The sequence below is a fragment of the Syngnathus floridae genome, chromosome 8 (assembly GCF_059516105.1).
Source record: "Syngnathus floridae isolate MCC-2025c chromosome 8, RoL_Sflo_1.0, whole genome shotgun sequence".
Taxonomy (NCBI): domain Eukaryota; kingdom Metazoa; phylum Chordata; class Actinopteri; order Syngnathiformes; family Syngnathidae; genus Syngnathus; species Syngnathus floridae.
The window spans coordinates 150447-174143 of NC_142420.1; the positions used below are offsets into that span (position 1 = coordinate 150447).

Below are 23697 nucleotides of genomic sequence, written 5' to 3' on the forward strand. Positions count from 1 at the left end.
TCGAAACATTTAATCCAACATTTGCACTATTTCAATACTACCTTGTTTTAATGATTCCTCGACAAGTTTCCCAGTTGTGATTTTCCTTTTTTTTTTTTTTTTTTTAATAAATTTAAATTATTCTATTTGTCAGGTTCCGCGTGAGATATATTGCTTTGCTTCCCTCTAGTAGCTATTTAGCGTAATTGTTTTCTCGTTCGAGTCCAGCGCAGGGGCCAGGTCAGACGCAGAGCTGAAGAACTTGACAAGAGCCATCCTGTAAGTCGTGCACAGAGCGAGTCTGTTCCAAGCTTCCTCGTGGACACGGCCATCGTAAAACTTGAGTTTTCTTCTCACTCTTTTACATCACCCACAAAATGTTTTAACGAAAGCAAACATTCCAGTAAAACTCATTTTGAGTTAACAACTTTGCTCCAGTTTCGGGCTTTGCTCTTGGAGGTAGTTTGCTAGCCGTGCAATGGAATTGCCTATGCACCGCCGATACGCGGACTACAATGCCGTCAGATGTTGGGAAAGCAGTTTATTTTCAAAGTTAGGTGACAAGATAAATCAGTATCAATGAAGAAGAAAACACAATATCAGACCACTGAGCTAGCTCAGCTCATTAGGCCTCGGCTAATGTCGACAACATTCGGCGCTCCGAGTGCGTTTACTAGCATAAGTAGAAAAACACCCCCCCCCACAACCCCACCCTACAGACTGAATCCTGACACTAACTGGAAGTAGCGTGTTGCGGTGACTCACGTCTCAATGCGATGAACGTAATTAGCCGCGCGAGCTAGCTTGGCTGTTAGCTAGGTTCAGTTGACATCTGCTAACTAGCAAGTCATTTTTTAAAATAAGGCTTGAAAAGCAACTAAAACACACATGGACTAGCAATAGTCAAAACACGCATCTGTGATGAATCATTTCTTTGAGGAATCGGCAACAAAGTAGAGGGCCGCCATATCAAGGGTAACATGGTGCCGACTGCGCCCGTGCCACACGTGGTCGGCATCCAAGCCCATTCCACGTTCATGTCTGCCTTTGCCCGGCGGCATATTGTACCATATGAAATAACAATAGGCTCGAAATTTAGTGATTTTTTTTGAGCATCTGAAATGAGGATTTGTTAACGTCAGTGGGAACGGTACAAGGTAAAAGTCGACGTCAAGCCGGCCATGGCGGTTAGGGTTAGGGCGATCGTTCGAAGGACCAACTTTGCGGCACATGGGCATCACGTGCAGAAATGACGAGCCAAGTACGTACGAGAAGGGATAGCGACTTTTTGGATGGCGCAACAGCTAGCATCCGCCCTGAGCCGGCTTGTCACGTTGGACTGAGCTTCTCAATGCTGAACCATTCTGCGGGCGGGGCAATTAGTCAATTGTTGTCGAATACTTGGTAGCGGCCGATAGAGAAATGTAAAAGGCAATGTTTGTACATCTCGGGTTCAGTTAATCTTTTCCAACAAAGTGTTGAGTTAAAAAATAAACAAACACGTTGGCCAAAAGCGACGTTAGCGAGAGCAGCAACTAGCACGCCGACGACGGCTAGCTTAGCGGAGAAATCTGCTGGATTGCTGTCGCTGGCGTCTGCTCAAGTTTGCGCCGATGCCAACAAAGTGCAAAGAGTCCATGATGGTGCTCACACAGGATGTGCCTTTGTGCTAAGCTAGGCTACAGGCCAGAGCGGGCTAAGTATCTGCGTTTCCGTTCTCCTCGGGCTGCAGCTGCTCCTTCTCCAGGCAATCCTCCTGCGGGGGGCGCACTCGCTTGAAGAAGCCCAGCTGGACGCACACACGTGACACATACCAGTCGTCACACGTTGTCACCTCGCAAGGACGGCGGCTGACTCGGCGGCTCTGACCTTGTACATGATGAAGATGAGCAGCGCCAGCAGCAGAAGGCCCGCCAGCACGGCCAGCGCCACCACCCAAGCCGGCACCGGCTGGGGGGCGTCCGCCACCCACAGCACCGACACGCTAACCTGCTGGCCAAAAACGAGCGTCAGAGCGAGAGCGAGCGAGAGCGAGCGAGCGAGAGCGCGCGCTCGGCCCGGCCCGGCCATGCGTCTTACGGTAGTGCTGTTGGACGGCAGCGTGGCCGGAATCTTCTTGTAGGGCATCTGGATGACGTTGAAGGAGGCGGTGGACTCCAACACGTACGAGCGATTCTGGTTCTCCGCCTGCACGCGCACACAGCGACGTCACACTGTTCTTGTGTGTGTGTGTGTGTGTGTGTGTGTGTGTGTGTACGCACTCTGAGGAAGTTGTTGACGTCCAGTCGGGAGTAAATGAAGACGATGGCGTTCTTCTTCCTCTCCAGACGTCCCACCTGACAGCGAAGCTTGACACAGGACGCCGTGCTGCAGTCCTGCGCGCACACAGCTGTCAAGTCGCCGTCACGGCGCCGACAGAGGCCGCAGCCAGCTGGCTGGGCGCTTTTACCAGCTTGAGCGGGTTGTCGTCGTCGTCGTCGCTGCCGGCGCCGCCGGTCTGCAGCTCACGCTTGCGTACGCGCTTGCGGCCTTCCGTCTGGCCATCTCCGGCGCTGGCGTTTTTCAGCACCGCCAGGGGATTCTCCAACTAGCGGTGACAAGCTAGCATCAGGCTTCAAGAACAACATTGCGTGGTGGCTGGAAAGGTCTTACGGTGACGTTGCGCGCGTTGAGTCGCACGTTGCTGGAGCAGTTGACGGGGCCCTCCGTGTCCAGGTGGGTGATGTAGAGGAGGCTGGCATTGTGGCGGCCGTACGGCCACTCCACCTCCAGCGAAGCCAGGCTCAGCGTGCTGGGACCGCTGTTCAGCAGCTGCACGCAAACGCACGCGTCAAAAGAAAGATGGCGGGCGGGCGGCCTATCTCGTGCTTACCTCGTAGACGTGCACAATTTGTGGTCCAATGTCGTCGCCGGTGAGCGGAGGAACCTTGGCTTGCCAATTGGCGATGGGAAGCAGCAGCTGGCCGGGAGACGACGTGCTACAAACGCACAAACACAACCATCACCCGCAGTAGATTGCTGAAGTCCACACCCCCTGCTGAAATGCCCTCCAAACGAGGCCATACGGAGCGAGCCCCGCAGGTGACATTCACAAAATGGATCTGGATCTCATCTGGGACCGTTTGGAGGGAGGCGGCCGCCGTTACCCTCGTATGGAGACTTGCGCCACCACGACCAGCTTGGTGACGCTGGACACTCTGGGGCTGGTGCTGTTGAACTGGTTGGAGCTGCAAACACGCCAAGGGGGCCGAGGTGAGCCCGAGGTGAGCCCAAGACGGCGAGCCGGCCGGCCGGCCGGCGTGTCTGACCTGACTATCTGCAGATCAAAGCGCACGTCCGTGTCGTCCTCCGACAGCTGGTGGACGCTGAAGCGCAGCTCAGCCAGCACCTGGCCAAACAAAGGAAAAAGATGGCAGCCAGTCACAAGATGAGGACACGCAAACAAATCCAAGCGAGCAGACAGACAAAGGAGGATTCATTTTGGCTCCACTGACCTTGGTTCCGGCCTTCATGGGGTTGCCCAGATCGCACACCACCATCTTGGTCTGGTTCTCCTTCTTGTAGGCGCACGACAGCCGGCTCAGCGTCTGCCGGCACAGCACCAGCCACACGGGTGTCAGCCGCAAACCGGGCCTGGCCAAACCTCGCTGCCGCCGCAAACGCTTACCTGGCTGCGCACCACGCCGGTAAAGTCGGCCTGTTGCGGCGGGAAGACGTGGAGCTCGGCCTCGTAGGCGCCCTCGCCGCGGTTCTCGGCCACAATCTCCAGCGTCACCGCGTTGTCGTCGCCGATGGCCATCTCGGAACGGTCGCTGGGGGGCAGGGGGTGGAGGCGGATTTAGTCTTAGACAGTGTTGGTTTGGGCGGTGTGGCTGCAGTCACCTCTGGACCGACAGCTGCAGGTTGGGTTTGCAGATGTTGTCCTTGCCGCAGTCCAGCAGGATGTGAGCCTGGAGACAGCGAGGCGTCACGAGCAGGGGTCATGAGTGGGCGTCACGAGCGGGCGTCACCAGCGGGCGCCCCGCGCGGCACAGGCGGCTGGCTCACCTGGCGGGTGACGTTGGGCGGTGCGGCCACGTCCAGGACGGGCAGCAGGCCGTTGCGGTCTCGGGCGCGCCCATAGTCCAAGGCGTACTCCAGAACCACCGAGATGGGCGTAATCTTATCGCGGAAGTCGCGGTCGTCCTGCCGCCGCAAAAGCAACCGAGCGCATTGAACTTAGTCGGTTGGGTGACACGTTTGCAAACGTCTGCTATCGGGAAGGACGACTGACGCAAACTGACGGGCTGATATCGCAATCCATCAACGAGGGCAGAGTGGGCAGGGCCGTCCGGCCGGCCAGGGGCTCCTACTCTACCTACCCTGAGGAAGACGTCCTGCTCCTCGCACGCAGGCCCTCCGCCGTTGCTCAGCGTGACGTTCTTGGCGTAGGCGACGCTTCGGCTGTGCAGGAAGAGGACTCGCTTGGCCGCGTTCTTCTGCTTCAGTCGGTCCAGGAGCACGTCCACGCGGAACGCTGGAAGGGAGCGCACGCTCACGAGCGCCTGACGGGCAGGCAGGAGAGCCCCCGCGCCGGCGGAAGGTTACTCACTGAGGGAAGAGGGCGCCCCCACCCCGCTGGCCTTCAGGCAGTACTTGACCTTGAAGCTGCGGGTGGGCCGACGGACAGCGATTAGCAAAGGCGTTTGGCGGCCTGAGCACCCGCCCGCCCACTCACTCACTCACCAGGACACGGCAGCGCCGGTCGCAGGCAGCGTGCAGCTCTTCCCCTCAGGGTTGATGATCTGAGGGCTGACGTCCAGCGTGGCGTTGACGCTGATCACCGGCCGCGCTCTGATCGCACACACGTGAGCATGGGTTAGGTGGCACACGTTGACTTGTTTGATGTCATGGCAGGCAAACACTCGCACGAACGCACACACGTGCGCATGTGCGCAGCTAATCACCTGTACAAAACAGCCCTGTCAGCTCCAAACACTCCCACCAGTAAATCTGTGAGAGAAACATTTGCAGGAGCTTAACGCCTGCCGCATCACACGCACCTGGTGCGGGCGGGCGTTTACCTGGATAGCCGTTGCGGTCTATGTCCGTATTCCCCGTCATGGAGTAGCCGAAGCTGGCCGGCATGTAGCTGGAGGCCCATTTGCCCTGCAGGACCTGCCAGGTGGCACGTGCACACAAGATGGACAAGCGCTAGCTAACTCGCTAGCTAGGGTGCTAAATGAAAACGTACAAAGCGCTCATTTTTGGCTCATCCTGACCAATCCCATCAAGGCAAAAATCATTTGACGCTTCTTGCGTGTCATTTTTCATCAAATTTGTCTCAACTCCAAACTGATTAGTTGTCAGGGGATTGAACGGAAGGAAGGCTGCTGCTATGGGGCGCTGGTACCTGCGAGGGCGTCTGCGACGGGCCCTGAGGACCGCCATTGTGGATGTACACCTGACCCAGGCGCTCCAGACCACCGTATGGGGCCGAGATGGCCACGTCTGCTTGGGGTCAAACACAAACACGTGACCACACGTGCTCGCTCGCTCGCTCGCTCGCGCACGCACACGTGCCATTGTATCCGTCCATGTCGAGATCTCCGAGCGCGGCGATGGATGAGCCGTATCGGGCGTACACTTCGGAGCCGGTGAGCGTCAGCGGCGGCCGGAAAGAGAAGCCTCCTCGACCCAAGAGCACGCTGACCTGCAGCCAAAAGGCGTCACAGCGGGACCCAGCCGGACGAAGGCGTGAGACGCGCATGGCCGTTACCTGTCCCACCTCCCTCAGCTTGCCGTCAGAGCCTCGGTCCATGAAGAGAGGCGCGCCCACCAGAAGGTCCATCAACCTGCCCGCATGAGCCTCGCGTTAGCGTTGGCAGCCACGCGGGCAAGCAGGCGGGCAGGCAGGCAGGCAGGCCACTCACCCGTCCTGGTTGACGTCGCTGGCGGCGACAGAGTGTCCGAAGTAGGCGGCCATCTTGAAGGGACACAAAGAGAAAGCTCACGCCAGGCCACGCAAATCACCTGGCATGCACCCTTTGACACTTTTGCAAGTTGGGCTCGGACGGACTCGCTCACCTGACTGCCAGTGAAGTTGACCATGGACTCCATGTTGCGGCCGTTGAAGATGTTGACCTGAAAGACGGCACGCGCGTCGGCACGCGCGTCAACACGCAGGCGCCTGCCGGCACGGGCCGACATGCTGCACTCACGTAACCCAGCGCCTTGTCGCCCCGCGGCACGCCCGTCACGTAATCTGCAAGCACATGAGCGGCATCAGCGACTTGTGGCCGCCCTTCAGACCCAAAGCCCCAGCCAGGCTACCTTCAATTGCGTCGTCGTTGAAGTCTGCGACAGTCAGCGAATATCCTGGTGGCAAAAGGAAAGGCAGGCGGGTTGAGTGAGCGGAGCGCAGGAGGCCCACGCCGGCCGCCCTTTGCAGGCCACCCTCACCCACCCAGGTAACTGTCATCATACTGGGCGCCTGCCGACTTGGTGGCCAGCGTCTTTCCGTAGGGGCTGACGTAGCTCTTGTCGAAGCGGGCAAAGATTTCCGACACGTCGTCCGATATTAGTTGACCTGCGGGGAGACGACCGACACAAGACCGCTTGAGACGAATCTGCCCGGAGAGTCCGCTCGCGATGGCTACGTCCGGACTGCGGAGCGTCTGGAAGCTAAACGACACCAGAGCGTCCCGCGCTAAGCCGACCTTGACCGTTTGCAACCAAGTGAGGGGGAAAGAAAAAAAAAAAATGCTAACACCCCCCCCCCCCCCCGGGCAGAAGGAAGGGGACATGTGTGCAGGCGCTGGCAACGTGACCTTGCCAGTAGAAGCTTCCGGGTCCTCCCACCACCACTCGCTTGTCGGTCTGCAACACACACACACACACACACACACACACAACGGGACTGGCCTTAGTACCCGAGCTCAGCATGCCGGTCGGCGCCACCCGCCTACCTTGAGGAAGTCGGCGCTGAAGCCAGCCTGGCAGAAGCCCTGGCCCTCCGGGGAGTTGGCACCTGCGCAGAGGAAAGACCGGCACGTGACTGGCAGGGAGAGGCGGAGACAGAAGGACAGGCGAGCGGGAACGCACGTGAGCGACAGGGAGAATATTCCACCACCGTGTCGTCTTTTTTCAGGAAACACGTTCCCACCGGCTCGCGCTCCGACACGCCAAAGGTGGACCACTGGTAGAGCGGCGCGCACGCCTGCGTAGAGGTCCCGGAAAAGCAAACTTTTGGGTCGACCGGCTTTGGATTTTCCGCCTTTTCCTCATTTGATTGCGTGGCTCCTTCATGGCAGCGCGCTTTCGCTTTGCTCCTCCTTACCAGGATGTGCTCGCCGTCCGAGCGCACCGAGGCGCCGAACCACTGCTTGGACTTGAACTCCATCTGCGCGCCGTCGGCGTTCTTCCTGTCGCCTGCGACGAGAGGGACGGAGGTTCGCCATTTAGCAATATTTCAACACTTTGTTTATTTTTCAAAAGCCAGAAATGATTTGAGTTTGCCAATTTGGGCGACGAGCAGGGCATTCGCAGGCACGCGTCAAACATATGGAAATTCATTTGTCCAAATATGGCGCAAGAGTTGAGCCGCTCGCTCGCTCGCTCACTTCCTCTTCTGCACACGCTGATAATCCCAGATTATGTTGCTGAATCATGCAGGCGACATTAGCAACAATAGACTCGTATTTTCCAACGCACGAATAACTCCCGCTGCTTCCTGATTTTACCACACTTTAGAAGACATTGTTACTTTTTTTTTATTCTCATGGCCTCAAATGGCTGACTGTGGCATCTAAAAATGCTCCACTTGAAAAAAAACTGGCAGAATGTAAAACTCGTCATTGGAGAACGCGGTATGAGCCATCACGGCCATGCAGTGGGGCGTTTGCGTACCTGACGTGTCAAAGAGGAGCTGGCGGCAGGCGACACCGCCCGCCCAGGGGCAGCTGTAGACGGCCCCTCGCTCCAGCACGTCGCCCGACGTGTTGGCCCGCGGCGCTCCGATCAGGACGTCCGACCTGAGCAAAGCGGCAAAGCGCAATGGGCTCGTTACGCCGCTTTCTTTTTGCAAGACTCTCCGACACACGCGCCGACCTCCACGTCAATTTGCCCTGCTAATCGGGACCATCTGAAATGTGCCGTGGTCCGATTGAACCGGGACGTTCACTCAGACGAGATTTAGCCATCAGAGGACTTTGATTGGAGACGGACGTTGGTTCTGACAGGAGTCCCAACGTGTGCGGCACTCTGGGTGGACACTGTCGGAGTGGAGCCCGCAAAACACCACCAAACCTCTTCAGTGGCAGATTTGCTCAATTTCACACAGGGCTGTATTTTGGAATTATGATTGGCCTTTTCAACTGGAAACGAGCATTTGAGTTTGGAATTCCAATGGCAAGTAAAGGCAGGCGGGCGGGCAGGCAGGCAGGCAGGCAGGCAGGCAGGCAGGCAGGCAGGCGGGCGGGCGGGCGGGCTATCAGGCAGGCAGGCAGGCAGGCAGGCGGGCAGGCGGGCGGGCAGGCGGGCCATCAGGCAGGCAGGCGGGCGGACGGGCGGGCGGGCGGGCGGGCGGGCGGGCAGGCAGGCAGGCAGGCAGGCAGGCAGGCAGGCAGGCAGGCAGGCAGGCAGGCAGGCAGGCAGGCAGGCAGGCAGGCATCCGCTCCCACCAAAGTTAGTCAGTCGAGGCCAGGAAGTGCGTCGTCATTCGTCCAATTATGGTCAGGAGCGGGACGGAAGTCATGCCAAGCGAAGCTGCGCCTTCCCGGAGGAGACTGTGGCGCATGCGCAGCAGCCAGCTTCTCCTCCAGAACGAGTCACCTTCTTCTCAAAGTTGTCGACAAAGTTGTTCGCGCGATTCGGCGTTTCTGCATAAAGGTTGCCACTGATCTTTTCTTACTGTTGCTTGTTGGCTGCTTTGAAGAAGTCAACCGAGAAGCCGAAGTAGCTGCCCGACGGGCCGTCGTACACCGACGGCCGCTCGGCGTCCAGGTTGAACGCGCCTCCGCTCCGCACGAGCACGACCAGCGCCGCAGCCGCCACCGATACAACGGCGGCGGGGGAGAGGCGGCCACTCAGCCCCGGCCCCACTACCATGGCCAGAGAGAGGGAAGGAGGGAGGGAGAAGGCTTCGGGGAACTTTCGCCTGCTGACGAGTCGAGCCGACTAACGAGCTTGCGTGCGCCCTTCTCGGCGCTTCCACGGGAGAATGGCGACGGCGGTTCCGTTCGGCAACTGTACGCCGGACAAGTTGGTCGGATGAAGGCGAACGAGCGGAGTCACGGCGGAGAGACGTCTGTCTGCTCGTGCTCGCTCGTGAGGCGTCCACACAAGGGAAGCAAGTTCAGACGCGACCACACATCCGGCTTCTCTCTGTCAAAATAAAAGCCTGGCCCACTTTTTATAATAAGGTCAAACGTGACCACACATCCGGCTTCTCTCTGCCCAAATAAAAGCCTTGGCCACTTTTTATAACAGCGACGCAAGCGGTTCCGCGCAAATATGCAAATCCAATCGTTGCCAACAGAGGGCGCCATTGCACTGTGACAAAATATCCCCTTTACGCTTCGTGCTCGCCACAAATTCTAATTAACATAACAATGCATCACGGACCATTCAAAAACAGCAGCATAAATGAATAAATAAAATAAAACAAAGACTAAGATTAACCTCCGATATTCTAAATAAGGTTCACATGGCGGCGCGATGAACTTTGACCTGAGCATGAATGACGCCGGCGCGGTGGCCCCTGCGCGTGTCTTGTCGTGCTGTCAGGATTACAGTATTTGCGATGAGGTCGTAATTCTGCTTTAATCTGCTTTGAGGCGCCAAGTGGAATTTTTTGATGAGAGCGACAAATCCTCCAAAAGCAAAACTTTGCTGTCATCACCTTACAAGTGACCACCCTCCTGTAATGCAACACAAACGCGCTAAAAACAAAAGGGATTTCTTTTCCAAGAGCTACATTGAAAGTACTTTATTAAAAAAAAAAAAAAAAAAAAGACTCGGTGTCTCCCTCGGGGGTTTTGTTTGATTTCTATCCACCCACCAGCTGATCATGTCTGTTGATCATTGGGAGAAAAAACACAAAAAGAAAAGCAGGCGCGCTCATGTGCTCAGGAGACTTTGGAAAGAGTCCTTGAGGACGTCCCACGAGAACCGGCTCGTGTCCACCTGGGAACGCAAACGTCACATGCAAAGCTAAACTAAAATAATCTAATCTAAATCAGGAACGTGACATGCTGTCGATGAACAAGAAGGAGCGGACCAAAGTTGACCTCTGACCTTCTCGTCTTTGTGTGCTACCTTGAGCGCGTGAGCGCGTACGTGTCTCGGCCGGGCGCAGAAGTGGCGCAACCTCTTGAAGAGCTGCCGGGGAGTGGCGTACAGGTACTCGGCTAAGGGGCGAAGGTCATTGGGGGTCACGGGCTGGCGGGTTGGAGCGACCGCACGCCTGCGCACTTGTACCTGGGAAGATCTCGGGGTAGACTAAAGCCTTGGGACACAGAGGGTAACAGCCGCAGTGCACCGCTTCCAACCTTAAAACACACACACACACACACACACACACGATTATGACCACGCAAACGTACGCAGCAAAAAAGCGAGGCGCGGCGTAGCGTCTCACACGGCCACTCCGAAGAACTCGTGTCGCGCGGTAGACACGACCACGTCGGCCTGGCATAGAATGCTCAGGTAACGCTCCCGAGACTCCTGGAAGCCCCAGTGTACGACGTGCGAGTCCAGCAGAGGCCGGCAGCGCGCAAACACCTCTGGAAACAGCGCGGAAACAGCTCGTTAGCTGGCGCTAGCCGCCCGTTAGCTGGCCGCTCGTACCTGGCGCATCGGCGAACGTTTCCCCGAGTACAGAGAGCAGGAAGTCGAGTCCTTCTTCTTTCAACTTCAACATGGTGCTGAAGAACAGCTCAGGATCCTTGTCGTGCTCCCTACGCGCACGCGACACATCAACACCTCCAATGCTCCTGTCGGTTTTGTGAGAGGCCTCAAGAAGGCAAAGGAAATGCGGTCGGCGGCGGCAACGATGCCAGTATCCAGGCCACCGGCAGATTAGCGGCAAAGATGAGAAGAAGATGAAGTCTGGCAGCCGCTAATCCTAATTGGAGCGCAATAAAAGCGGCGGTGGCGGCAGCTGTAATCCAGCTGTGTTTTGCTCAGTTGAGAGGCGATTAGCGCGTCACTGACATGAGAGCATGGCAAAAACACGGGACAAAAGAGACCGTTGCCACACGTTAAGCTTATTTGGGCAAAGGCCGCGCCGTTCGCCTTTGCGCTCGGGTCGCCCGCCCGCCCGCCCGCAAAAACGTCTGTTGCCGCCGGTGCCTCACCAGCGGTGAGGCCAAACGATGTGCAGCGGCGTCCCAGGGGAGTCGGGGCGGCGGTCCGCAGCGGCGCCGGCCGTCGGCGTGATGACGTCGGCGGCAGCATGCGCCGGGACTTTGCATCTGCAAACAAGAAACGCACACGCTGTTCCCAAAGCGGAACACAAACTCAAGTGGTCTTCCTTTCTGATCAACGGCTAGACCTTGAAAGGCCTTGCTGGAGCCATCCAAAGCATTTGCAAAAAGAAGCGATGGCGGCCGGTGCCCAAGCATCCGCACCGCCCACCGGCCGGCTTTTTTGAGCACGGGCCGTCGGCCGTGATTCGTTGGACAAACGTACCACTCCGACGTGGCGGGCCCGACCAGGGAAATCCGTCTTGCTCGACCGCAAATAAATGAGGATAAGGCTGCGTGCGTCTCTGGGTAGCTTGCCATTCAGGCACGCACGCGCCGCACGCGCGCGCGCACGCACACACACACAGACACACACCTTGCCCTGAGCGACAAGCTACGAGTACACACGCATTTGAGGATGAGGTGCGGGATTAAGGCGGATGAAGGTGCTCAGCAGATGTTTTTCTGATTAAACTTGATCTTCTTTGATTAAAGAGCAAAAAAGCCAGGAGAACGCACGCGGCGGCGGGCGGCAGGATAAGACACGTCACATGTCGATGATGTCACTGCAGACAAATTAAAAAAACGGCGGCGGCTCGGAACGCGGCTTGCGGAAAGATCTCGAAAAGGCTCGGGCATGCGCCCCCCGCGGTGACGTCACCGACCTGCCGACGTCGGCCAAGTGCAGCGGAAAATGAACAACCCGACACTTGGGCCGGATGGCGTGCACCAGGTCTTTGGGGGGCCGCCGGTCCGGGATCTTGTTCAGGAAGGACGTGACGGCGGACAGGAAGGAGTCCATATTGAAGGCCGAGTTGAAGACCACCACGTCGGCCACCAGGCTGCCAGCAAATTGCCGCCGCACGGGTCACGCCAAACGCACTGGCAGCGGCGACGGCCAGCCACTTACCACGACAGAATCTGGTTGTAGCCGTACTGGAAGTCACGATCCCGCTCCTCGCGCACCGGGTACACCAACTGGTTCTCGTGAAAGTACAGAACCTTTTTCAGCTGGGCCAGATCCGGTCGAAGGGCCACCAGCTCGCATAGGTTGAGAACCGAACTGCAGAACAGAACCCTGGCGCCGAGTCAAACAAGTCTCGAAATCAAAGTCTCAAAGGCCCAGCTCAGGCCAACTTGGGTTTCTTTAATCAAATTGATGACGCAATAGTTAGATGACCGTGTTGAAGGGTTGGGGGGAGTGCGTGTGCATGTGTGTGGGGGACCCACCTGTACGCCGGGTTGGGCGTGACGTTTTGGCTGAAGTAGAGCGCCGAGGTTCGGGCCCTCCAGTGCCACTTCTTAGCGGGCGTGGTGAAGGCAACGCAGGAGTCCAGCTGGGCGCTCAGCAGGTCTAGCAGCTGCTTGTGGGAACCCCCATAGAAGGGCTCCAGGAGCAGGACCCGGGCAGGGGGGGGCAACGACGGGACCTGACCGCACAGACGGGAAAGGTAACAAAGCGGGCGGGTGGCGTGAGTGACAGGCCCGAGTGACGCGCGACAGCCGACTTCATTAGGGACACAATGCCAAGTCATTTGCGGCGGGGGCCGCCGCTCCATCAGCCATATCTGCAGACGCAAATGAGCCAGGCTATCAGCCGCGTCCGCCATTATGGTACACGGCAGGCCCCCGGCCGTCATTACGGCGTCCATTGTGCGGCGGCGGCCTTCGGGGGGCGCCGCCGGCCAAAACGATAACATCGACGTCACGTCACCTCCGCGCAGATTGTTGGGCTGCTGCCGAGCGAGCCAGCGCTCCCAAGGCCAAGGTCGCTCACAACTATGCCGTCACATCCAATTGAGGGCTCCCGAGTAGGCTTGCTCCCAATAGAGGATGGATGATGCTTGGCGTAGCTGATACGTGCTCAACTCGGGCCCTTGGCTCGAGTTCACCATCTCATGCACAAGCAATGTGTTTGACATCATCACTCAAAAAAAGAAAAAATCAAACATACAGTGCTTTGGTCCAAATTGTCTGTTCTGTGAGGGCTTGAAGCACCTCATTGGGAAGGAGGCTTTGCCATCGGTTCCTGACAATCTACCCATCAAGCAATCCAGGCGACCGAGTCCGCTGTCTGTGCTCGTTCACTTGGACTCTTTCTTTTCGGGTTCGCAACGTTAGCTCCTCGGTCAGGCGCGTTCGCGTGCGGCCAGATGCGTGGCTCGGACGACGCCGTTAGCTCGCTCGGAGAGCTGTTCGCTGAGCCAAACGGCGACTAAAGTCAAACTTGGAGCCCGAACAAACCCACCCGTGGCCAGCTGGAAGCTAGCTCGCGCGGGCGGGCGCGGCTAGCCGAGGAGCTAACGGCTAATATTGGAGACGGGGAGCCAAAGTGAAACTCTGACGAATGCCCGGCGACCCCCGATGAAAGTCTGCTGGTCGGGCTAACGGCGACGAAGACAACAACACTCTGGCACACGCACCTGTGACTCCATTCGCCTGGCGTGGCGTGGCGTGGCGTCATCTCGCCGTCCCTTGTCCATGACGTACGTCTTGGCAACGCCCCCATCCGTGAACTGCCTTTTGGCGTTCTAGCTCGGTAATTGTTGCCTTAATATTCTTAGTATTTCTTACAAACCTTCAATTCAACTTTTATTTCCTGTTTTTTACAGCCACACATAAAAAGTCAGTAAGTGTACACACTGAAAACAACGTCCTTTAAATGGAGCATCTGACCGATCGTATCAATCCATTTGTGAAGAAAAAACGAAATAAATAGCAAAACCGTCCAAAGTGTGAGGTTTTGGTCAGCAATTGTCATCTCTCCCGGAGGATGACGTCAGTTGAGCACATTTAAATCATACGCAACTGATGTACATGGTTAACTCAAGTACTTTTTCTGGGGGCATTATTTCAATATTTGAGTCAGCAATCGACTCGTTCATGCGAAAAAGATGACACGTTTCATTTTGTTAGCTTTTTATTTCATTGATCTGAATGGAAGGACGGCGGCGGCACACCGACCTAGCGGTCAGCACAGCCACCTCGAATGAGAACGGATGGATGGATGGATGGATGGATGGATGGATGGATGGATGGATGGATGGATGGATGGATGGATGGATGGATGGATGGATGGATGGATGGATGGATGGATGGATGGATGGATGGATGGATGGATGGATGGATGGATGGATGGTTAGAAGAACTTTTCTTTGATTGGTCAAAGTTGGAAGTGTGCCCCAAAATGACAATGTGAAATAAATAAGTTAGGCAATGACACCAAAAAAGAATTTGATGTGGCTTCTGAAAAAGTTGCTTTTGATTTGACACATACAGATCAGATCCGCGGGCAGGCAGAATGCAGAAAGCGAACCCGGTGGCCAAAGCGCTCAGGACAGGAGCGGGGCCCGCATCCGAGAGTCCCGCGGCGAGGCAGCCTCCCGGCGGACCCGCCTCTCCTCGGCCTCCCTCCGGCAGTACGAGTAGCGGTGGTTCATGTGCTGCGAGTACGAGCCCGAGTGCGAGAAGCGCTTGCCGCATTTGTCGCACTGGTAGGGCTTCTCGCCCGAGTGCAGGCGCGAGTGCTCGATCAGGTGGTGCTTGTGCTTGAAGGCCTTGGGGCAGACGTGGCACTGGTGGGGACGCCTGCCTGCGTGCGTGCGTGCATGTGTGCGTGCGTGGGGGGGAAAGAAACAAATGAAAAGGCAGCCCAAGAAACAAAGAGCGAGCCACAAAGAGCACCATTCAACTGTACCTGTGTGCTCATACTTGTGTCTTAGGAGGGAGCTGCTCTTCTGGAATGTTTTGCGGCACACGTCACAGGCGTACGTCCCGCCACTGGCAGCCTGCCGGCCTCCCGTCAGCTGCTCCGCACTTGACAGGAAGTCCAAAGACCCGTCCGACAGCTCCCTCTAACGCAAACATACACGTGCAATGATAATCTCGCACCTCTTGACTGGGAGACACCTTCTGGACACACACCCACCCCCCCGTCCCCCATGATCCCAAGTCTGGACAGAGCTTACAAACCTGGCTGCCCTCATGCAACTTCCCCCCCCCCCGACCTGCCCATCCTCCATCAGACAGAATGTGAACAAATGAACTGCTCATCAAATTTCAAGGCACCCCAGCAACGTACCTGAAGAGCTGTTTTGCTGCTGGCGTGCAATATGTCGACAAACGCGCCGGCCCTGCTTGCCATTTGGGGCGCAAAGCTCACCGAGTCCAGGAGCAGTGGGTAGCGGGCGGGTGACACAAATGTCGGCAAAGTGTGGAGCCGACTCACCGCGGAGGCATCCGTCCCAAACATGGGGCTTTTTTCCACAAGGTGGCGCTTTCTGCCACCGTCCGGCGACTCTTTCTCCATGCCGAGCCGGTCTGCTGCTCCCGAAGTCCGGCCTACTCCGTGGCCACTGAGTTGCGGTTGCTCGGATCCCATTTTCCTGTCGCCGCTGAATTCACGCGCCAGGTATTTGGGTACAGAGAGATCCAACGGAGTATCGGCGTAAAGCTCCTCCCCGACCGGAGCGTTTGGCGTGCCGGAGCTACACCGCACGCATTTGGAGTCGAGTGCTGCCGGACGACCGTTGCAGTCCAAAGGGGCCCCCGGTGATCTTGCCCCTGGACTCTTTGTCGTAAAGGCATCGCCGTTTGACAACGTCGGCGAGTGTCTCGAGATCTGCCGCAGTCGTGACCCACCGTCCTCGGGGGGACCGGGATTCCGCCGAGTCAGCCAGTCCCGAACAAACTTTTGCGGGAGGCCCACAGCCAAGGAGATCTTGACCAGCTCCTCTGAGTCGGGGTCCGTATTCACGGTCCAGTTAGTCTGCGTGACCGACAGGCGATCCCCGAAAGGGGGGACTGCGCGGGGCCTCTCGGCGGTGGGCGTGAGCCATTGCGAGCACTCGGAACCCGGACCGAGTCCGGCGGCTGGCTGCGAAAGGGCTCGGACGCCTTTGTTCATCTGGCACAGGTAGCGCTCGTGTTGGTGGACCGCAATGGGTCCCGGCAAAGTCTCCTCGCAGAACTGGCACGAGAGCTCTACAGACAGGTTGCTCTGTTTGTTTGGGACCGTCCGAGCCTTTGGCGCGGCATGGGTGAAACTTTGAGCTGGACTGCTCTTCTCCTCCTCCTCCTCCTTCTCCGTGTGGGCCCCGAGCTCCTTCACTGGGTAAGCTGGCGCTTTGGAAACCTCCTCTGGGTTCCTGTCCATCTTTTGCCTGCGCATCTTGTGGACACGGTTGAAACCCGGTAGAAGGAAGTCCACACTCAACGTTCCCAGGCGGCCGTACCTGTTTGCGGAGACCCCGTTTGCACGAAAGCCATGACAAGAGCCCGTCATTGGCCCGTACTCCGGGACGGTTTCCGATGTGCCATTTTGCAGCCGGCGGGGGCGGGAGAGCGGGGCGGGGCTGTCCGGCGAGCACGCCGGCCTTTGCGTGGGCCCCGCGCACTTCCTGCCGCTGATGTGCGAACTGTACGAGCCCGAGTGGGAGAAGCGCTTTTGGCAGTGGGGGCACTGGTAGGGTTTTTCACCTGGCAGCCAGCCCAGAACAAGAAAAGGGGGAAAGAAGAAAAGATGTCAGAGGAGGCCATAGAAGCTGCCATTATCTTTTCAAAGTGGCTCTGCAGTTGTGGACCAATCCTAATCCATTGTTACCCATGGCGCCCGCCCGCCACCTACCGCTGTGGATGCGCAGGTGCTCCTTCAGGTGATGTTTGTACTTGAAGGCTTTTCCGCACTCGGCACACTCGAACTTGCGCTCGCCACCGCCGTCGTTCGGCAGCTGCAATTGAACGGAAAAGTCAATTCAACACATTGCGTCATCTCCGGTGGGGAGGGGAGGGGAGGGGGATCCCTTCGTTTGGACTTTTTCTGTGCGCCTTTCCCGAGTGGTCTGTTCTCGTCCCCCGTGTAGGCCCTTTGAAAGGCTTCCCCCAAAATTGGAATCAAGCAAAAGTAGACTTCAAAATGAAGGCCAATAAAAGAGGAAAAGCATGGCAGGCAGACGCCGCAAAAGAAACAAAAGCGGCTGGATTTGGATTCCTTTTAAGCGCCATCTGGGTGGCTTTTAAGCTTCACGGTGGGGGGGACTTTTGGGTGCTTTTTGCCATGATGCTGAATAAAATGAGAAGAAAAAGTTCTGCTGTGTAACTTTTGGGACAAGCAGTATTGTGATCCAGTCATCCAACAGCTGATTTTGCAACGCCAGCCCTGACCTGCTCTCCCGTCGGGTCGCCGGCATCGGCTCCCACGGCAGCTCCCACGGCAGCTCCCGCGGCGGCCTCTGCGTGGCCGCCGTCTCCGGCCTCATTCGGGTCTCGCAGGTCGACGACGGTCGTGCGGCTGCGCCATAGGTACTGGGCCGGCGATGGCCCTGAAAGCCCGCACAAGCCTTCACGTTGACGGAAAAGAGTGGCGTTGGCTACGAAAAGGGAATGAAAGGCATAGGTCAAAACATTTGAGGCCAACAGGGCAACTCTTGTCACGAGCTCCCGCGTCGCAATTGCTCACGGAACAGCTTTGGTGGATGTGCGGGCGGATGTGCAGATGGAGGCGTTGCCGCGGCGACTCACCCAGCGTCTGCCCATCTTCTTCACTTTGTTGTCCCCGCTCTCGTGACGTCGCCGCATCGTGGTCCAACACTGGAGGGGGAGGTGCTTGTTTACGATATACCGTGACAACATTGCACCGTGTGTAGTGGATATGCAGCCGTGAGTCCATGGAAATGCGTGCGTGCGTGCGTGCGTGCGTGCGTGCGTGTATGCAGGTTCCAGGAAGGTTTGCAGAAGTGAAAGCGCTGACGCAGGAAGTGTGCAAATCTTCAAGTCATCATCTTCCTCTCAGGCGAGCGAGCCGGTTTGGCATCGAGCGCCGGGCCGGATGAAGGGGACGTCGGTCGGGCGGGCACCGCTTTGAAGTGTCGCTCCCGGCTAGCTTTCTAATGGCTGGTTCCGCGTGGTTTCTTCTTTTCAATGTGCTAACTTGTTTGAATTTCTTGGTTTCGTTTTAGACAAAGTTTCAGTGGTGGTTTCTTTTCAATATATGGCGGATTTGTAATTGCAAGATCCCAATCTACCCATACGCACAGCACAGCCGCATAGTCATGTGTCTTTTGGTTTGGTGCCACTTGTCAAGGAGCATCTTGACATCATTGAGACGTGAGCGTCTCATTTGATGATGGCGAGCGAGCGAGCAAGCGGCGTAGAAAGAAACAAATGACAGAGAATGATCAACTTGGGCTCTGATGATTGACAGCCTCACTCTGCTCTGCCTCATATTGTGTCTGTGACGGGACGGGCGGGGCCGTTATCTCGGTGGTGATCAATGGAGCGTGATGCAAGCGCGTGCGTGCGTAGGCATTTCGCTTGACTTCGGGTGCGTTGCTCTCGGGAAAAGCTAGACTTGGGTGAACTTTGACATATCCTCAAGTGGCACATGTCGGACGGACGGACGGACGGACGGACGCCCTCCCTTTTGTCAAAGCGGACGGCAGAAAAAGGCGACTCATCACTCACTCAGTCCCCGCCACCTCGTCTCGCCTCGCAACAACGCAGCGAGTGACAGGTTGCAGCCAGGAAAAAGGCCGTGCACGCTGCTAAACACCACTTCAATGAAACTACGCTGATGGAGCACAAGCGCACGCGGCGCACACACACGCTTCTTTTTCTTCTTTTCGTTATAATAACTTTTGCAACTCTTCAAATTTGCATAACGACTCGTTTGTGTGATGAAAAGTTACCGTTCTTCCTGCGCGGGTTGGCTTGTTTTCTCCTCTGGAAGCGCGCGCGCTCCTCCATGTCTGCACACGCACGCGCAGGCCACCGGCACCCACTGGAGCTTTGGGTCCGTCCTGGTCCTGTCACAAGCGCAGCCAGCCAAGCGTCACTTTCGGCTCGGTACGGTGCAGAACAGAGCGCGCGCGCGCACACCCGACCGCGTCCACGACGCCCGAACAATGACTCGGTCCTTCAAGCACGACCTACAGCGTAGGAGGGGCTACGCACGCAGTGGTCACTTCGGGGCGGTGACGTCACAGCTGTTGCGCCAATTGACGGGTCGGAATGACCTGGGTGACGTCACGATGCAAGTTGCGTCCGGTGGTGGGAAGTCAGCATTATGATTTCCGATTGTTCTTCTTTGGCTTCTTCTTCGTCCGGCTAATTTGACTGGGCATTTTGCTAATTTTCATCACTTCACTGCCTTTATGAAGTTGGCCGCGCAATGTGACGCAAGGACGGAGCGACCGGGCTCGGGCTCGGGCTCGGGCTCGGGCTCGGGCTCGGGCTCGGGCTCGGGCTCGGGCTCGGGCTCGGGCTCGGGCTCGGGCTCGGGCTCGGGCTCGGGCTCGGGCTCGGGCTCGGGCTCGGGCTCGGGCTCGGGCTCGGGCTCGGGCTCGGGCTCGGGCTCGGGCTCGGGCTCGGGCTCGGGCTCGGCTGCAAAGAAAGTGCAAAGCAAAGCCGAGCAAAAGTCACGCAGCTGACAAGTCAAACGTCATCGCATTGACTGGAAACAATTTGGCAGCAGTATTTGCTCTTTTGGCATAAACGCAAACAACACAAAATTTGAAACCGATATCAAGAGATGGCCACAAAAGCACGATATAGATGGGCTGTCACAATGCTTATTTTTAGGAAACAGGCCCACCAAAGCATTTGGGCAGTTGAGGTTTTTTTTTTTATTATTTTGCACAGGAAAGCGTGAGCGCTTGCCATCAGCAAAATGAGTGACAGCGCGTCGGTCGCGCGGCGCTTCCTCCCCGCACTCGGTCCGGCTCAGATAAGCTCGTAGAAGTCCGATAGCGGCCCGGCCAGGAAGCGCACGTGAGTCTACTCGGGTGTGTGTGTGTGTGGTTGGGGGGGGGGGGCACCTACAAAATAATTTGCTCTTGCAAGGAACAAAGTCAGGCAAAAGGCACAAAAGTGAACCTTTTGCAAATGTCCTTCTTGGTCCTCACGAACAAGCCTTTGAAAAAGACTCAAAGTTGATGAGTAAGAGAGCCACAGATGACATTTTCCAGTAGCATTCAAGTGGCCTTCATTCTTTTCCTTCACTTTGGAACCCCGCAAATGCAGCTAGCTAGCAGCCACGCTAGCCAGCTAGCACCAGCCAGGGGTCTCCAGATCAGTAAGTTAGACAAACCATTGCAAGGTCGTCCCCCCCCTGGGGTGGGCAGGGGTCTAGCCATCTGTCTTGCGGGGGGACCACGCCGATGGAGCCTAATCCAGATGAGCCGCTAAAGTGAGAGCGGGTCACCACGGGGGGGCAACGGCGGAAAAAAGGGTGGGCGGATGGACAGTCCGACAGCACCTCTCTCTCGACGACCCGAACGCGAGCCCCTTCGATGACGGAGCAAGCGTTCCCAGAACTCTGCATTTTTAAATTTCACCCAAATTTGAAATTTCAAAGCTGGACCTGCAGCCACGCAATTTCTCTCGGCTCCAAAAGAGGAAGCAACAAGGGAAGGGCAGCGTTGCCTGCCTGCCTGCCTGCCTGCCTATGGGCCAACGTTTGACGCTCGCCGTTGGGATTCTTGGCCGATTCTTGGCAACCCCAGGTGGCTCCGACGGGCGGCGGATGTCACCAAGATGCCTCAATGGAGGCTTTGTGAAGACCGGCGAGGTCCGGACTTGACGGAAGCTGGCAGACAGGAGACGTCCCGCCGCCGACGGAAGACGATCCTGGCTGTCGCCCACGGGACAGGAGTTGAGCGATGTTTGAGCCTCTTCGCTCTGATCAGCCAAACTGACGAATGATTAGAAAGTCATTTGGAGGAATATTTTGGGACTTTGATAAGTCAGATGAATATTTAGATCATTACAATAAGTATATAGAAATACGATGAAATAAAATGATACTACTGGCATTAAAACAAATACAAAGCACATCAAATTAAAACTCACCATTAAGTATCTGCTCCGTAGGTTTGTTTTGGTCGCTGTAGAAAATCTGTAGAAAACTGCAGAAAATCCCGCTTCACATAGATGGGATGTCAGAAAGGGAAGCAGGGTTTTCTCTGCTTTTGTGGCGATATCGGGATATTCTGCCTTGATTTTAGTCCAGTTTTCTTTTTCTTGGAAGTTGTAGCCTCTTCTTCTGTCTCCTCATTGGGCCTTTTCCTCTTTCCAAACACCTCATTTTCTTACTCATTTTTTTGCTAGCTACGCGGGCTCGACCGGGGTGACATGCCACGTGACCGGGACGAGCGTCTTGACTTGAATTAACCTGTGTCAAGAGGCACAGATGCAGCGACGAATGTAATTGGGAGAGAATCCCCAATCTTATTTTTAGAATTTTCAAAATAAATTCTTACTTATTTTTGTTAGCTTTGCGGGCTCGACTGGGGAAACATGTTACGTGACCGGGACGAGCGTCTTGACCTGAATTAATTAATCGTCGATCTTTTTTTTTTCCTTTTCTTTTTTTTCTGTGCGGCCCGGTACCAAATATACCCACGGACCGGTACCGGTCCGCGGCCCGTTGGTTGGGGACCACTAATTTAGACTAGCTATCAATCCCTTGAATAATTCGCTCTCATTTCTATGGGATACGGGTGACGCCCTGCCTCGGAAGTACGCACATGGAGCAATCGTGGACAGGAAAGCGTTCAAGAGTGACAGAAAAAAAGGAAACGCAAGTGCTCCGTGAGTATACCCAAGTCATGACGGAAATGCGTTGGATAAGGCAAGATACGAGGAGGCACAAAACCCGCACAAAAAAAGTGCTTTCATTCATCAAGCCCATGAATGAAATGTTGCTCCCACACAAGCTATTTGCCATCAATGAAATAACACCCCGCTTTTGTCAGCTTTCTCCGCAATTCTTTTGACCGATTGCCTTCCGTGGAGACGCCGGGTCACTGTCCAGACTTGCTTCATTTTTTTGACTTGGGTTTGGCTCCCTCTAGCGGATACCAGTGCAGTCACTTCTTCCGCAGTCTCATGTCGCTTCCGTGTGTTCCGTTGGCCGGCACAGGAGAGGGCGCCAAATATTCACTTAAGGAGCCAGCTGAGTCAGTCGCCGTCCCCTTAGACCAGTGGGAGGCAATTCGGGTCCTCGAGGGCCGGTGTCCTGCATGTTTTCTATGTCACCCTGTTGCAACACACCCGATTCCAATGGTCAGATAATTGGCGAGATCTGCAGAAGCTGGATAACAATCCTGATCATTTGAATCGGGTGTGGTGCTACAGGGTGACATAGAAAACATGCAGGACACCGGCCCTCGAGGACCGGAATTGCCTACCCCTGGTTTACAGGAAGGACGCTTGGAGATAAAACCGGTAAAGGTGCCAGAGGGAGACAGCCAAGAACCCGGCCAAAGCTGATCGTCAAGGCTGAAAGACGGAAAGGAAAACAACAGCCCCCACACACATGGAATGACCCATAATCAACACCCAACCCCACGGAACCAGCTGTCACCGAACCAGCAGCACCCACTCCCATGGAATCAAACTCTCCTGCGAACTTGCCCCACCCCAAAGACTCATCAGCCATCAAACTCGGCCCACACCGGCACGTGCAACTGAATATAAGCTGAGCAAAGAACCTTGAACGTTGCCTTTTCTGAATGGAGACTTTCTGCTCTTGAGCATGGTCGCACAAAAGGCCTAGCGCTGTATTGGACTTTCCTGAAAACAGAGCTTTCTTAACCAGAATTGTGACTGAACTCAAGCAACCTGTGGAAGTCTAATTTCTGCTTCAGTGTCTGAGCATTTTCCTAAATCTGAAGAAATCAAACGACCACGCGGTGAGTAAATTGGATAACAGGTGATTGGCAATGGCTTTTGCCGTGAGGCGCAGATAGCGCGCTCCCTAAATTGTGGACCAAAAATCCAACAATAGAAATAAATAAAGGCGAGGAGGACCTTCAGCTCTCTTGACACAACCACTCACTGCAACTATTAGTCCTGCTCCTGCTGCTGCTCCTGCTGCTGCTCCTGCTGCTGCTCCTGCTGCTGCTCCTGCTGCTGCTCCTGCTGCTGCTCCTGCTGCTGCTCCTGCTGCTGCTCCTGCTGCTGCTCCTGCTGCTGCAATGTGCAGGAGGGCTGGCTCGCCCTCTTACGCAACACAGGTGTCTTCACTTCACACGCAATGAACACAGGTGTCTTCACTGAGACCATCAACAGTTTGTGTCATACAAATACGATTCATCAAAATGCAAAAAATAAACAAGATGTAACTCAACAAAGTTGAATGGCAAGGCTTTTTTCACTAAAAAATGACCATGTGTAATAAGGCTTTTTTTTCCTTTCCTTTCCTTTTCTTTTCTTTTCTTAATAAAAGAAGAGAAGAAAAAGCCCACCACTGTCTGTGTCCAAAAACAGAGGGACA

The 23697-nt window shown here is 56.0% G+C and overlaps 3 protein-coding genes across 7 annotated transcripts; all 3 read right to left on the reverse strand.

The window, feature by feature from the left end:
• Nucleotides 1-505: 505 nt before the first annotated feature.
• itgav (integrin, alpha V) lies at nt 506-9348 on the reverse strand. Of its 2 annotated transcripts, XM_088382781.1 has the most exons (32): nt 8870-9348; nt 7867-7991; nt 7298-7389; nt 7063-7177; nt 6927-6988; nt 6789-6837; nt 6425-6547; nt 6292-6336; nt 6180-6223; nt 6046-6102; nt 5892-5944; nt 5738-5813; nt 5542-5671; nt 5372-5469; nt 5043-5136; nt 4926-4971; nt 4705-4812; nt 4571-4626; nt 4341-4495; nt 4027-4164; nt 3862-3929; nt 3647-3791; nt 3474-3566; nt 3288-3367; nt 3126-3206; nt 2852-2957; nt 2632-2790; nt 2429-2566; nt 2241-2354; nt 2059-2166; nt 1849-1968; nt 506-1768 (listed from the first exon to the last, which is right to left on the reverse strand). In XM_088382781.1, exons 1-32 carry the CDS (start codon nt 9064-9066, stop codon nt 1676-1678), a joined length of 3168 nt encoding a protein of 1055 aa, XP_088238907.1. In that variant the 5' UTR covers nt 9067-9348; the 3' UTR covers nt 506-1675. The 2 variants fall into 2 exon arrangements, with proteins under 2 accessions (XP_088238907.1, XP_088238906.1); XM_088382780.1 differs by having other exon boundaries at nt 5542-5813.
• Nucleotides 9349-9761: 413 nt separating this feature from the next.
• qtman (queuosine-tRNA mannosyltransferase) lies at nt 9762-13976 on the reverse strand. Of its 4 annotated transcripts, XM_088382787.1 has the most exons (10): nt 13847-13976; nt 12654-12853; nt 12334-12501; nt 12089-12265; nt 11316-11432; nt 10807-10952; nt 10600-10742; nt 10438-10508; nt 10276-10367; nt 9762-10143 (listed from the first exon to the last, which is right to left on the reverse strand). In XM_088382787.1, exons 1-10 carry the CDS (start codon nt 13904-13906, stop codon nt 10007-10009), a joined length of 1311 nt encoding a protein of 436 aa, XP_088238913.1. In that variant the 5' UTR covers nt 13907-13976; the 3' UTR covers nt 9762-10006. The 4 variants fall into 4 exon arrangements, with proteins under 4 accessions (XP_088238913.1, XP_088238912.1, XP_088238911.1 ...); XM_088382786.1 differs by lacking the exon at nt 13847-13976 and having other exon boundaries at nt 10598-10742; nt 10807-10916; nt 12654-13131; XM_088382785.1 differs by lacking the exon at nt 13847-13976 and having other exon boundaries at nt 10598-10742; nt 12654-13131.
• A 691-nt stretch (nt 13977-14667) lies between these two features.
• On the reverse strand, nt 14668-23414 carry LOC148393716 (zinc finger E-box-binding homeobox 2-like). Its single transcript, XM_088382784.1, has 8 exons — nt 23260-23414; nt 19109-19225; nt 17943-18011; nt 17586-17791; nt 17050-17152; nt 15505-16901; nt 15121-15277; nt 14668-15015 (listed from the first exon to the last, which is right to left on the reverse strand). Exons 2-8 carry the CDS (start codon nt 19164-19166, stop codon nt 14756-14758), a joined length of 2250 nt encoding a protein of 749 aa, XP_088238910.1. The 5' UTR covers nt 19167-19225; nt 23260-23414; the 3' UTR covers nt 14668-14755.
• Nucleotides 23415-23697: the final 283 nt, after the last annotated feature.

Bases quoted from the DNA above. Each gene is read 5' to 3' on its own strand.
- itgav (XM_088382780.1), bottom strand. From the start codon at position 9,066: ATGGTAGTGGGGCCGGGGCTGAGTGGCCGCCTCTCCCCCGCCGCCGTT. The intron at 2,167-2,240 runs GTGCGTACACAC...GTGCGCGTGCAG, and splicing joins ACGTCAACAACTTCCTCAGA to GCGGAGAACCAGAATCGCTC. The intron at 1,969-2,058 runs GTAAGACGCATG...TTTGGCCAGCAG, and splicing joins TGCCGTCCAACAGCACTACC to GTTAGCGTGTCGGTGCTGTG.
- qtman (XM_088382785.1), bottom strand. From the start codon at position 13,123: ATGTTATCGTTTTGGCCGGCGGCGCCCCCCGAAGGCCGCCGCCGCACA. The intron at 12,502-12,653 runs GTGGGTCCCCCA...ACTCGGCGCCAG, and splicing joins ACGCCCAACCCGGCGTACAG to GGTTCTGTTCTGCAGTTCGG. The intron at 10,144-10,275 runs GTAGCACACAAA...TTGCGTTCCCAG, and splicing joins TACGCGCTCACGCGCTCAAG to GTGGACACGAGCCGGTTCTC.
- LOC148393716 (XM_088382784.1), bottom strand. From the start codon at position 19,166: ATGGAGGAGCGCGCGCGCTTCCAGAGGAGAAAACAAGCCAACCCGCGC. The intron at 16,902-17,049 runs GTAGGTGGCGGG...GCTGGCTGCCAG, and splicing joins GCACCTGCGCATCCACAGCG to GTGAAAAACCCTACCAGTGC. The intron at 15,016-15,120 runs GTACAGTTGAAT...GCACGCACGCAG, and splicing joins ACACAAGTATGAGCACACAG to GCAGGCGTCCCCACCAGTGC.